The following is a 14,806-nucleotide window of genomic DNA, read 5'->3' on the forward strand; positions in this document are numbered from 1 at the left end:
AACTATACTTATTCTCATTGCTTAACAAATACTGTAAATAATAAACGTCTGTTATTACTGTCACCTGGAGCCTTGACTCATCCCCCAAAAAACAAAGAACAGACATTTTTGTGGAACATAACTTATTTTAAAATGTTACTCGTTTAAATTTATTACCTGCTGAAATATTTCGGTGTGGTGTACATACACTGTAAAATAACAACCGGATGAAGACAGATTATTTTTAGTGACATCACATGATATGGTTGGACAGGAGAAACACCTAAGCTGGTACTATAGAAGATGTATTAGCAATGCATTTGGAAAGCACACGTGGCTACATGCTATAATACGCAATAAATTCCCGCCTTGTGTACTAGTGGTATGCCACATGCCAACCAGGAAATGCACATAAAATCATGAAGTGAAGTTTGTTTTGCTGGGTTGGTTTCCAGTGATAGTAACCATAGTCTGACTGCTCTTAGGCTCTTTTTAGGCACAACATTTTCAACAATTTATTGCAGTAAGTTGTATGTGATGGTGCCTGCTTTTATAAATACATTCAACCTGTATTTGCTTTACTCACCTGTTGTTTTGTCTATGGTTCTGTAAAGACTATAATAGATCACACGTGCATAAAACGTTTTATAGATGCTGTTTTACACCAGGCATTAGATATATTTGCTTGGTGTCCCAGCTGCCTGGATTTGACTGGATATACTGTAAACTAAAATTTCACTGACAACAACGTTTGAGGGAACCTTTTAGGACCAAGTTAGACTGTGATTGACATGCACATTTGTGTGCATGAAGGGTAATGTTGTTTTTAGTTGTTACTCTTTATGATAATAACTATAATGTAAAATGAGAGGAAGTCAAAACTGAAAGTTGGTCATATAGTTTGGTGTAGATTTCTGTTTTCCAAATTGCCAGTGAAGTCTGAAAGGAAGTGCCAGTCAACCAGTAAATGTGTGATGCAAGTGTCCTTTTGCACAAATATGCATAATTCTGAATATTTAAACATCATCATCACCACCATCCAGGATACAAAGTTGCTCTTAGAGGGAGGACGCACACACGCCACAGAAAAATAAGCACACTGTGAGAGCAATGCAACCTTGAAGCAACTTAAACAGACAAATATACCAAGCACAGTTAACACAGGATCTAGCATGCAAGAACAAAATTAAAAACATGCGTGTCTACTAAGTGCACATTCAAACGCACTCAAATCACATTAAGCGTTAGGAACGCACTGCGGAATCACAAAACGATCAAATGGCAGACAAAGCAAAAAATGTTCAGCCTGCACTGAAATGATCTTCTTATTTGTCTGTTCCCACTATCTTCTCTTATTTGAGGAATGAAGGCATCGCAGTTGGCTCTGGCTTTTTCCTCTGAATCCATATTTCTCAATTATTTCTGACAAGCACGTCATCAGCTCAGAGAGAACAAGAAACAGTAAGATGAACAGACAGAAACAGGCAAACTGTAAAATAGTCTATGACTGCTCATCGGCTCTTCTTCCAGTCTAAAATATTATTATTTTTTCTAGTTTTCATCATCCTAACTGCAGTCTTACATCACTACTTATTAATGGAAATCCAGAAAAAGGTGCAATCCTCTCTAAATCTGGCACCTTTCCCAGCATGGTTTAATTGATTGACTTGGCTATTTTCTCCCAACAACCTGATGCTTGCCCTGCTATAAACAACACTAAAGGAAGACAAGACCAGGGATATTATCATCTATATTTAATAGGATAACATATTTAATGGGAGTACTTCTTAATCTGGACTCTGGCAAACCGCCATGAAATACATTAAGGTTGGAGCATGGGCTGCTTTGAACACATGACCCATGCAAAAACACAGTATGAGCTGTAATTTGCCAAATTCTATTTAAGGTTTACCGCAGACAGAGCAGGAGCGCAGTGGACTGCAAGCCTTAAACACAGGATAGTAAACGCAGAAGAATAGAAGCATGTTTGGAAAATGTGTCATCAGTATCCTGCAGAAATATCCCCACACTGAGTTGTAGACACAACTTAAAAAGACACACAGAATTTGTGTTATAAATGACTATTTTCCATACTTATAAAGCACCTCAGCAATGACACTTCCATGAATGTAAATTCCTAAATTGTGCCAATGCCTAGACAGATCCAATTTAATCCCCCTGTGACTTTAAGTAACATGTTTTTGTTTTTTTGCTCTTTTATTGTTGCTTCATTAGATACCCAGTGATGTGAGACAGGAGGAAGTGGAGGGGCATGACTCGCCATCACCCCAAATTTGGGTTTCTGTTTTCTGCCTGCCGACAGGGATGAGTTATTCATGCTCACTGAAGCTTAAAGATAATGTGGGACAATCAAAAAACAAACTTTTAAGATGTTTCTGGCAACTGTGTCGACAGGAAATTATGATTTGGCGTCAATGGAATGACATTACTGCTTTCTCACTTCGTACTTACAGTTAGTTAGAGTGCGTCTTTGCCTCTGGACACCACCACAGTGGGTTTTAAATAATTCAATCAAAATGTGACTAAAGTGTAGACTTTTATTCAAGGGTTTTACAAAAGGATTGCACTAATTGTTCAGGAATTACAGATGAATTACATTAGGAATTCTACACTACATTTTCTTTCTGTTTTTAACGCCTGGATGAAAGTCTAGATGAATATCTTATTTCTTTGCCTTGAGAAAATCTTTTCTTTTGCAGCAGACTGTTGATTTAGCCACTCTGAAAGTGTTTGCTAGCTTCTTTTATCTCTCTGACAGGTTTATTTGGATTTGTCAGTCTGACGATGGCCTTTCCTCACTTGCATCAGTATCTCATTGTACCACATATTTGCAGTTCCATAGAGTCTCTGTCATAGAGTCTCATCCCAACACTTAATGCAATATATTTTGTGAAACTCTTAAATTAAACCTGAAAGTCTGCACTTTTATCACATTTGCTTGTCCTTTACTGTTAACAACTGTTAAGAGAAATTGAGGGACAGCAGATGAGTTCTGAGTGAGGGGACAAGCAGGATTGTCAAGCAGGAAGGTTACATTTTTTCACCTTGGTTATGTAAAACCGTGTTTCCCAGCCTTTTGGAGCCACGGCGCATATTTCACTTTAGAAACATCACACGGCACACCACCAAAAAAAATGTCACAAAAAGCATTTTGAGAATTTTCCCCCGCAGACCAAGTATAGCTCGGTCTGTCCCCAATATACCTTTTTTGCTTTCTTGTGACCACTGCTCATGCCAGGGCCTTCATCTGGGTCGCTTAGAGCAGTGCTTCCCAACCACTGTGCTGCGGCACATAGGTGTGCCATGAAAAATGATCAGGTGTGCCGTGGAAGATTATCTGATTCCACCTGATGAGTACTCTAAACCAGCGGTCCCCAACCCCCGGGCCTCGGACCGGTACCGGTCCGTGACTCATTTGGTACCGGGCCGTGAGAGTTGAGGCTCAGGGGTGAAATGTCTGGTTTTCAGCGTTATTTTGTTATCGTTTTTAGCGTTAACTCGGTTTTCCTGAGTCTTTTCACGTGTGTTATGAATAAATCTTCTTTTTTTCGGTGCCGGTGCTAGTTTTATTTTGTTGTATTTATCCGTGACACCTTAAAGGCCGGTCCGTGAAAATATTGTCGGGCATAAACTGGTCCGTGGCGCAAAAAAGGTTGGAGACCGCTGCTCTAAACGACCAGCGTGACTAATGGGCAGACCAATTACATTCTGTTCCACTAGAGGGCAGTACAACTACCTGCTCTAATTAAATGGGTTGCCAACTGCCAGTAAAACAGAAATTACATAATAGTCATGCTCTGAGACCATGCAGCTTATAATAGCAATAGATAAATATTTGAAAAGATAAAGCAGTCAATCTGACCTGAGTCCTGGAGAAAATTCTGACCCAGATGAAGGCCCTAGCATGAGTAATGGTCAGAAGAAAGCATACAAGGTATACTGGGGACAAATTGAGCCCATTCTGCTATACCTGGTGCGCGGGGGAAGATCATCAAATTGCTTTTTGTGACACTTTTGGTTTGGTGGTGTTGCTTAAGAGTCCTAATCAGGTAGAACCAGATAATCTTCCAGGGCAAACCCGATCATTTCTCGCGGCACAGTGGTTTGGAAACACTGATGTAAAAGGAGAAGGACCAACTACCAATTTTCAGCCAGTAGGAGAAAGCTTCATCAATAGCCAAATAAAGCTAGCTAGCTCACAGCTTCAGATTTTTATCAGGTATTGACATAATGCACATTGTGATGTTCTCTGAACATATGTTTGTTGTCCTTACTTGAGAAGAATTTAACATAGATAAGGCTCAACAAACTGTAATTATCTGCAAAATATGTTAGCTGCTGCAACAATTGTGGTGTACAAATGCATCCATTACAGTAGCCTTTAATGGCTAACAGCTGAGCTCACCTTTGGCTTTAGAAGAGCAATTTTGAAAGTATCTAGTATATATATTCATTGGGTCACTGATGCATGAGATCTGCTGAGAGACAGGGACTTAACTCAATAGAAGCTGTTACATAACTGTTAGCTGGCTTTAAGCTAGAAGGACTATCTTTAGTACACCAACAAGCAGAATACAGAAAAGCTAATGAATAAAAATATTACTAAATGTTTAATAAGTTCTGCCTAAAATGGAAACTTGGAAAGTCAGTATAAGAGTTCAAGTGTGGGCTTTAGAGCCCTTTAGTTGTTTTTTTGCAGGCCATTTTCTTTTGACTCTTGATAGCAGGGTTTGATTTTTGGCAGAATCTAGAGTTAGATGTAGATGACAACATAATGAAGACATATAAAAGCATTTGCAGGAGAATATGCATGTTTCTATTCTAGTTTCTAAAATGTACAATTACATGAGCAGGAAAACTCTGATGCACTACTCTGGGTTTGTGTTTCTGTTACCTGGCAACAACAAATTTAGTTGACACCCAGTTGCTACTGATTATGATAAACATTAGAAATTCATAATAAAGACAACTACAAATGTCATGTGGTGTACTAAATCTACGTTAGGCTACTATTTTCTCTTCACTGCAGGAACTAATGAACACTGTGTGGAGCTACATTATTTAAAATGGTCACTGTTTCATTTGTCTGTTGATCCAGTTTGTCGATTGATGATAAGGACAGTAGCCGGGTGCACAGAGTGTAAAGCAATAAGGTCACCAGCAACAAAACAGCAGAGCTGGGAGTGTTCCAGTGACGGTGAAAACTAGAAAAGACTGCCCTCTGCTGCTGAAAGCATGGCCTGTGTGATCAGGGTGTTACTTCTCCTGTCACCACTGTTCCCTCCTGCTCTGCCTTTGCGTCTCTTCAGTAGTATTAAAGCAAGAATAGCATAACATCTCAGCTTTTATTAAATTAAATGTGATGTTCACGGACCGTGAACTCCATCCGTGATCTCCACTTGTTGCTATAGCTGTGTTAGACATGCAACCAAACCCATTTGGTCTGGGAAAGTTTATGAGTCCTTTATATATTATCGATATTGAATCAATATTAACATTTTGATTCACTGGTCCTTCACTCCCCCCTCCCCTGCTGCCCCAGAATGCAGTATTACGTGCAACCAAGCTCCAGTGTGATACCTGCAGAGTGATTCATGGAATGGATTCCCATGCCACCGGAAGAAAATGGATCGCTGCTTTTAAAGGGACTGCTCCCACTGGTGTTACTGATGGTTTTGCTTTCCACACCAAAATGGCTTGAACTTTTCTGGGTGTCCATAGCTGGACTCATTCCAGTCTGGCCAAGAGTAGTGCTCATACTGGTCTGGAAGGGTGGCATACTGGACCCCATGGTCCCTCCAATCCCAGGTTGAGAAAAGCCTGATGGAGAGAAACAGCAAGGAGCTACATCACCAACAGGAAGCTGTCTGTTTGAATGTTGTATACTTTATATGCTCATACCACATGCAGCTGGGAGAGAAGTTAAATACTGATGGTAACGTTATATCTAAACAAACCACAAGACTTGTAAAATAATGTCCTTTGACCAGAAGAGACCAAAGTGCAGAATGCTGACTGCCATGTTTGGCAAAAACCAAACCTGGCATATTAGCACAAATCCCTCATTCCAACTGTCAAGCACTGTCTTGGAAGGGTGGTGATTTAGCCTTGTTTTACCTTTCAGTCACTGAGAAAGCTAAGAACGCCTCTCTATAAAAATGTTGCCTCACATTTGACTATAATTTACATGTTCAAGAGCTAAAATTAGGTAATGCAATAGGACAAGGATCCCAAGCACACTAGCAACAACACAACGGTGAAAAGGAAAAGAATTAAGGTGATGCAAATACCCAGTGGAAACCTCAACCTGACTGAAATAGTGAGGAAGGAACCTAAGAGAGCTGTGCATAAGCAAATCCCAGCAAAGCACAAAGAACTGAAGCGATGTTGTAAAGAAGAGTGTGAAAAAGATTCTCCCTCTTGGGGTGTACTTAGTTTTGTCAAATGCCTGCAAAAACTCCTATGAACACTTTCTCTGTCACATAATTAATAATTCATTAATTAATTAAGTAATTAATTCAGTGTCTAAGCGGTTTGTCTGCTCGGAGATTAGCTGCCCACATCTCTTCAATAGGTTTGTAGGCTGCTGTGTTGCACTGACAGAGAGGTAGAAACTGTTTGTAGTGTGATGACTGTGTGTGTAAAGTAGGCATGTTTCAATTATTGAAAAAAAAAGACTTCAATTCTGAACTGAACAACTGCAGAGGTTTCTCGGATGAGAGGTGAAATGATAAAGCTTTCAACCCCAAGAATATTATCCCAGCTGTTGGAGCATGGTAGTGGCAGCATCATGTTCAGGGGCTGTTTTGTACCAGTGGCACAAGTACACAGAACAGAGTGGATGTAATTGTGAATGAGGCAGACTCACATAGAAGCCAGTGGTGAAATGGATGAAATGCATCCAATTATAATTCTGCCAAACGCCTTTACAGCTTTCGATTAGTACTAAAAGTGCCCGGTGACAGTAAAACTTACTAAGGCATATTTAAACAAATATTAGATATGCTATATGCAGGATTCTGACCATGTATGTGCAATTTTAACCCCATCTTTATTTCAAAACCCCCACATTAAAGTAAATACCAGAATCTGCACCAGATTCTTGAGTCTTTTTATTTTATTTAGATTCAAAGCAAGAAGAGACAAAATACAGTGACCTGCTACTTAGTTTGCAGTTAAAGGTATTCATGGCACAGAAGGTGAAAAAGTAAAATGGACCTAGAAATGAGTCAGGCTTGCTGCTGTCCTTTGTCTTGTTCAGGCTCCACTGATCTGTCATCCCACGCATAGGACCTGACCAAGAGAAAGAGCCGGACAGACAGAGGCAAAGAAAATTGACAAATGGAGAAAGGACAGTGGGGACCGAGAGTCAAAGAGAGAAGCAAAATGAACAGAGTGGAAAAAAGAAGAAGACGACGAGGAGCAGGGAGAAATAAAGCAGTGGGACAGAACATAAACAAACAAATGGGCAGAACAAATGTCAACCAATGCAAATAAAATCAGCATCTAACTCTACCTGCATTTTATTTTGGTGCATGGCAGAGCGTTCTCACTCCCGAGGCGTAACATGTCGACGTTTTGTCACGTCCCGCGGCGTTCCTGAGGAACGCGAAAGGAGACCTTCGGCGTTCTTATGGTACGCGGCGGGTTATTGCTGGAATCCAGTGCAATGACGCTCCCGCGGTAGTAGACGTTCCAGCCCTGTATTTCAGCCCTAAACCTAACCTTATCCCTAGCCCTGACCATAACCTTATTCCTGACCTTAACCAGGACTTTAATGATGTTAAATAGCGTGTTTCTAAGCGATTTGAAGAAAAAGAGCGAACATGTGTAGGTTCAGTCCAGACGGTTCTCATATTTCCTCTTTTTCCGAGGTCGTCATTTAGGAACGTGGTGGGTAGCCGAAAACGTAATATGGTGACCATTTGTCACCTAGCGTAAAATGTTACGCTTTGGGAGTGAGAACGGGTTGTGCATGGAGTAACAAAAACTGAATACAAAGATATATATGCAACAAAAAATTTACAAAAGCCTCAGACACCACACAGTAATGGTTTTTGACAGGATACTTTGAAAATGGATGTTTTTTTCCTCGCTGTTTCCTTTGTACATGATTCCTGTGCAATTGATGCATGATAATAAATTGCGTTGCATACTTACTTTATAATCCCCACACCAGAGAAGATTGGAAAATGCAAAGTTTTTGCTCAGTAAAGTGGCTGCAGGTTAACCAACAGCTTTTCTTTCAAAGGAAAAACATTCCTCTTTGCATTTTAACAAGCAACAAATCCTGAATGAGGCACAGTAACCTCAATTTATGGTATAAATATGTAACTTTGGTACATAGGTCAACTGCTGAAGTCTTCTGTTAGCTTCAAACTTTTTAACAGCTACATTTTGAATTTAATTCACATATGGTGGAGCAGGTCATCTACTAATTGGTAGACTGATGGTTTGATCCCTGGCTGCTTCAGTCAGCATGCCAAATATCCTTGGGCAAGATATTAACCACAAAGTTGCTCTCTGCTGTATCCATCGGAGTGTGAGGGTGTGTGGATGTTAGATAAAAAGCAGTTACATAAAAAAAGCACAGAAAAAAGTGCTTGTATGAATGGATGTGAAGGGGTGAATGTGATCACAATGTGATTAGTGAGAGCTCGTTTTGTCAATCACACGCCATTAGCCAATGAGCATACCCTGCATAAACCTCCTTTCTGACAATTTGAATGACCAGATTTTAGAAAATGCCGTGGATGACTGAGCCCAAAATGAATCACCAAAGTGTTTACAGAGGTTTTCTCCTGTGACTGTAGGCAGAGTGATAAAATTACTATCTACTACATGACTTTCAGTCCATTCACCCTCACCAGACAGGTAGTCAGAGCTGAAGGCAGGCTGTCCTGGTGGGTCTTGGCGTCCTCCTGATGACATCATTGATGACATCATCCCTGGACCTGAGGAAATAAAGAGCATTATCACTGTCATCCTCAGCTGAATATATAAGAATATAACGACTGTCTCTTTAGTTTTCTAGGTTTAGATTTGCAAAGCATATCTGTATATGAAGAACCTTTGTTACAGCTTTATGTTTTTCATTACACTGAACAGGAGATATATTTATTTTTCTTTGTTTTACTTTTGCACTAGTTGTAGTTTCCCATTGTCCCTATCATACAGAGCGCTCTGCTGGGTCCTTTTAGAGCGCTCCACATGGAGAGCGAGACAGTGCACCTCAGTCAGTCTGTATGTAGCTCTGCTCTGTCAGATGTCTGCCCATCAAACGGGTGCTGCTTCGCAAATCCTGCCTCCACATGCTGTGTATGTCTTTGTCCTATCATTTGACAGTGAAGCAAGCAGACACAACACACTGCTGAAGGGACTATCACCATGGTTACGCAAGTAGAAGATGACAGCATCTGTGGTTCCCCTGGCAACACAACCTGTCAACAGACGTGTCTTAGAGGATCGATGCATGTTCCCAACAGCTGAGGCACACGCCAGGACTGAACTAACACACTCACAAGCACATATACAAGACAGAAACATCACCACTATTACAAACACATGGGACACGAAGAGCCAGACTTTCTTAGCTCCTTTGAGTACTGCAAAAGGAAAGAAGCTGAAAGGGTAATATAATCTGTTAAGTAAAATAAATGGAGGATTTGCATCCATTAATTCCCATTAGCAGCCGAAAATAAAACTAGCTTAACATAATAATTTTGTCATCTTAACAATGAAACACAAGCATTAACTAAATAATACAATATTTACTCTACCAGTGGCCATTACATCATTAACTCCAAGTCTGACTTGCACAGTTATTTTACTGACAATCACAAAACCATGTTGAACAAATAAAACCAGCTGTCACTTATAATTCTATATAAATATTACAAAATAAATCACTATATGGTTTCAACGAGATCTACTATGGTGGTGGATTCTAACATATAGTGCATATAATATATAATACAGTCAACTAATACATAACTGAGGCTTTCCATTTACAAAGGTCTGTCAAAGGGGAGAGGATGAACTGAGGGGCTGCACTAAGAACCCAGAATAAGATAAGTATTATTAGGAACATGCAAAGGTACTTGAGTGCAATCCAAAATGAAAATAGCTGAAGCTGAAAGAAGCTGAAATAAAATGAACTGTGATCTTTGCTTCTTGCACAAACAGCACCAATTCTAATATGTATCTGTCCGTGGTCCTGAAATACACATAAAAACTGGCACTGCAGCTGAAAACCAAAACTGACTGAAGCTGCACGTCACAAATGGCTGCTTTGTGCCAAAAATAAAACATCTTGTTGCTTTGTATACCTGAATGCACATGCATTGGTTTTGACTGAAAAGCTGTTTTTTGTTTTCAGATGTACTGTGGGAAAACAGGGACACATACTTTTGGCTCTGGCCCAGTAGCACTGTAATGGTGGATACTGTGAATAATTAACAAGTGTGCATTAAAGGGAAGCTTTGGTCCACTGGATGAGTGTGTCTCTGAGAGCCAGTGTTCCTTTGTGTCTGCAACCATTTTTGGAGTATAGAGCAGCACACACAGAAACACACACAGAAGCACTAACTGCAGAGTCATTCTAGACACAACGTCACAGCTTTTTTTTTCTTTTTCTGTCTGGGTTCCCTTTGAGTAGATTTCTCTTCAGCTGCCAGTCTCCCATATTTTTTTCCCCCCGATTACTATCACACTTTTACTTACTTTTGTATTTGTGTTATTACGAAGTTACTTAATGTGAATCGCTTTAAAGAGAAAGATGGACCTATTAGATGATCCACATCTCAGTGATAATTTGGAACCAAATCTGCCATGTTCACCGCTTAGAAAACGAAGCTACATTTCCAACAAAGGAACTTCCTTGAACTTTCTATGAACCTATGCTTTGTCACTGCATGAACCAGCTGATCCGAGCAGAGTTGGGAAAACTGCCCATGAGAAAAGGAGCAGGAAGCCAAGGAAACAAAAGACTTCTGTACAACTGGAAGTCCAGAAGAGCCACCTTCTGCTGGCCATTAGAAAAATTGCAGCTTTAAGGCGCTTCTGCATTGTTCATCCATCTTTTATATACAGACTATGTTAACAAGTTTAGTTGCTGTTAAGCTTTCCTCAGAATCACTGATAAAAAAATACATACCAAATCAATGAAAGGTAACTTTATTTGTTTTTCTTTCCTTTTTCATACAGTATAAGATGCACATGCACATGTTTACAGTACATCGATAGAAAAAAAATTGAAGCATTTGTCACCGAGAAGCTATGAGTGTTACATAGATATAAGGTGCATGCAGCCGATAGACTTATGTGAGTAAATGATAAATATGTTTTATTGTTTTATGTCTGAAAAGTTTCACTGTTCTTCCCTCCTCTTGTATCCCTTATTTCTAAGACACACACACACAGACACACACACACACGCACAGCAGCAGCAGCATGTGCGTGCAAGCACAGTCAGAGGCCAGACAGCCCTCTGAGGATAGCAGCCAGTATCAAGCCTCAAGGTCAAACACTTCCTTTTTTTCAAACATTATTTTTATGTCATTTCTGCATCACTGGACTGGAAGCCCTTTAAAATTTTCTACCAGCAGAAACAAGCCAAAAACATAGCAGCAGGGAACCACCACTAAAATAGCCCTCACTGCATAGTTTGAAGGAATCCAGTTTGATGGGCTTCCCACTGTGCTGTACATAGGCTTATTGCACCACAGTGTCTGGCACTTTTGCGCCTCTTATTTAAACTTTAGCTGTTATGGAGGGAAGGAAATCGCTTTAAAAGCCAGGTTAAAGTCACAGTCCAACTGATAAAAAATGCACTACTCTGGAACATATGCAAATCAGATGGCATATACCAATATAACAGACAGATGACATACATATTCATGTGAGATTGATATAACAGGTGAGGCTACCCATACGGAAAAGAAATAGTAAAAACTTATATGATTTACTCATGAAAGTGGCCACTTTCGCATTACTTTCATACATTGTTTTAGTAAGTATCCAAAACATACAAGTTTCATTATATAATTTTTCAAGGGATCTTATATCTGTTTTCACACTTATATGCTTTTCATACAAGTTTCACACAAGACAGATACAAACTTTATAAGATTTACATATATATTTTCCATATGGGTAAGATTCAAGACTTTTATACAAAAACAATCTCTCAAAATAATTGTACTGCAGTGTAAATGAGACAGTTAGTATGATAATGACTTTAGATGACAGTCAGCAATATCACGCTTTCTGTGCTTGATTTGTAATAAAGGATTTGTTGCAGCTCAGTTGCAATGCTTTTAGATCAGCTGGATTAGGAGATCTCAATGCCAGTTCACGTCAGCTTTCTTTTGACTTTCATTTAAGCTGTCTAGGTCTGCCTAAAGGTGCAGTGCATCTGCGTACCACATTGCAACCCAAATTTCCAGTTCTTTAAAAGGATTAACATTCTTCAGGTCCTATAAAAGCACAGATGTGAACATCTCTGGAATACCACTTTAAGGTTGTTGAGAAGGAAGCCACAACTCAAACATTTCTTCTGCAATGTCATAGTGCATATAGTGCTGCCTGCTGTGCAGTGCCTCTGGGGTAGTTTGGGCTTTGTTAAGTGCACTTTTTCCCATCTTGGACCGTATCTTACAGGGGTGAAGGTAACCATCCACCAATACTGAACTGAGATGCACTTCCGGTCTATTCAAGAGTAACGATTCCAGATAATTGCATCCAGGCTGAGGGCAATCCTGCTGCTGTATTTATAGACATCTCACGGGTCAGTTTAGGAAGTTTAGTATGAAAGTAGTCCTGAACAAGAACTCGTTTAGGGCCAACTTAAAGGAAAGGCAAAAATGTAAACGTGAGGTCAGAGGTCAAATGTTTGAAGACAAACTATATACATGTGATATTTAGAATCCTTATATACGAGTACAGTATAATTTCCTAAATGTTGTCAATACAAGGAAATGGTGTGTTAGTCTTGAAAAAGCTGTTGTCTAATTTTCCTCTTGATTGTGAGTTCTCTGCTGCGTTTGTCTCTCTCACTGGTTGGTACTCCTGCCACCTCTGTGCACTGCTTTGTGTTTTACATTATTTGTAGGTTCAAATAAACGATCATTTGATATTACTGCCAGCTTCAACACCTGAGTGTTCCCTGACCTGTGACATAAAATGAAAAGATATGATTAGTCTTGAGCAAACTCTTAATCTGACTCATTTTTCAAATTTGTTTTGAAATGCAGTCAAATGCTTTCAAAGGGGCCCGCCTATTATAGAAGGGAGCTTAGAACTAGGTGAGATGTGCAAATCACAGGGGAGTACAGCTGGGACAGTATTTTACCCCCAAAATTGAGAGATCTTTTACCATCATCTTCCCGATGTTATCATGCTGTCTTTGGCCTGTTTCTGCTACCTGCCACTAGTTTGTGGAGCTAATATTGGCACGCATATGCTGCTAATATTCACTCCATACCAAGGACAGAAGAGGTTAGAGTCAAACTGCTGCAGCACATTCTCAGTCACAGCTGTCACTATGTCTGGAGAGACACAAGCACTTAAGTCGAGTTTAAAGTTTAAAGGGGCGGACAAGAAAGCCAAGAAGGCAATGGATAGCAGTGGGATGTAAAAGAGAGGAGAGAGAAATGGTAATGGAGGCAGTGAGCTATTAGAGGTTGTAAAGCACAAACATTTTTAAACTGAAGGACCAATTGTAATTTAATTATAAATATATTATTGTTTGTTATTGTTCAGTGTTGATGTGAATAAATATAAATAAACATGATGATGAAGATAAGCGACAGCTTGCCTGCCCAAGTTGAAAAGACAGGTTAGATTTATTGTAATGGCAGGTGTTTCCTTCTGTAAAGATGGCAAAAGCCTTCTAAAGGCACTGAGTGGTAGTGATTTTACAGGATGACATGAACTAGCATTGCATTTCCTTAAATTCATATTCTCTGGCTAGTGTTTATCTGCTGTGTGTACGTGTTTAAGTCAAATAAAGCAGCATGCCTGAGGATGTATGGTGCATGAAGGACTAAGTTTCAGGCCTCTATATTATATAAGTCACAAACCTTTAAAGAATTGCAAACAGCTTTATTTTGAAATAAGACACTGGACTTCGTTTTTGGCAAGAACTGCACAAAACAAATGTGCTAAGGACCCTTTTGACTGCATGCCCTGTGTCTTGGTCTGCTGAACCTCAAGCAAGGTAAACGGAGCGAAGGACAGAGGCTGGGAAAGAATGCCCTCAGGGGAACTTCATTAAATAACCTCTGTAATGAATTAAAAGATGAACTAGTGGTTGAGATTTGCCTGCTTCCCTAGACTCTCTTATACCTTTGTGTATTAGGATTCATGATCACATGTGGGCACATCAGGAGATGCAAAACGCCAATTCCCAGAGTTCGTTGATTCGGGCAGAAGCACTGCTGATGCGGCCGAAAGACATGAGAAGGTGAGAAGTGATTTTGCAGCTCAGACCCTCTCATCAAACCCCCGCTGAACACCACCATAGATTAGCGGCCGGTGAGTGCTTATAATGCATAAGAAGGGTCACATGGGACATCAACTCCTCTCCCATGTGGCCAAAATGTTGCACCTTTACTTTAATGATTGCCTGGTGCAAAAATGTAATGTTTCCATGGTCAGTGCCCTGGATGGTCAACACCTGACATCACTCATAAGACCAATTCTGTCACTCTCTCCCTTTCGGGTAATCACATGGAGCAGAATAGTTTCTACATGTTCAAAGCACCTCTCATTCTGGATCACCCCGGCTATGTTTACACAACCCCTG

General features: G+C 40.0%; 1 protein-coding gene across 5 annotated transcripts in view; it reads right to left on the reverse strand.

Annotated features, from left to right (window-relative positions):
• Positions 1-14,806, reverse strand: part of LOC146688358 (uncharacterized) — a 126,124-nt gene that overhangs the window by 66,789 nt on the left and 44,529 nt on the right. For 4 of the 5 annotated variants that reach the window (XM_085438108.1, XM_085438106.1, XM_085438105.1 and 1 more), the window contains exons 3-5: positions 8,868-8,954; positions 7,219-7,293; positions 5,581-5,820 (exon numbers count right to left, since the gene is read on the reverse strand). In XM_085438108.1, the coding sequence (XP_085294234.1) occupies positions 5,581-5,820; positions 7,219-7,293; positions 8,868-8,954 (402 nt within the window). The remainder of the gene's footprint in view (positions 1-5,580; positions 5,821-7,218; positions 7,294-8,867; positions 8,955-14,806) is intronic. The other variant, XM_085438104.1, reaches the window with a different exon arrangement.

This window comes from Copadichromis virginalis, linkage group LG18, assembly GCF_057382275.1.
Source record: "Copadichromis virginalis isolate Kocher_CV1m ecotype Utaka linkage group LG18, C_Virginalis_male_GT1.1, whole genome shotgun sequence".
In the NCBI taxonomy this organism is placed as follows: domain Eukaryota; kingdom Metazoa; phylum Chordata; class Actinopteri; order Cichliformes; family Cichlidae; genus Copadichromis; species Copadichromis virginalis.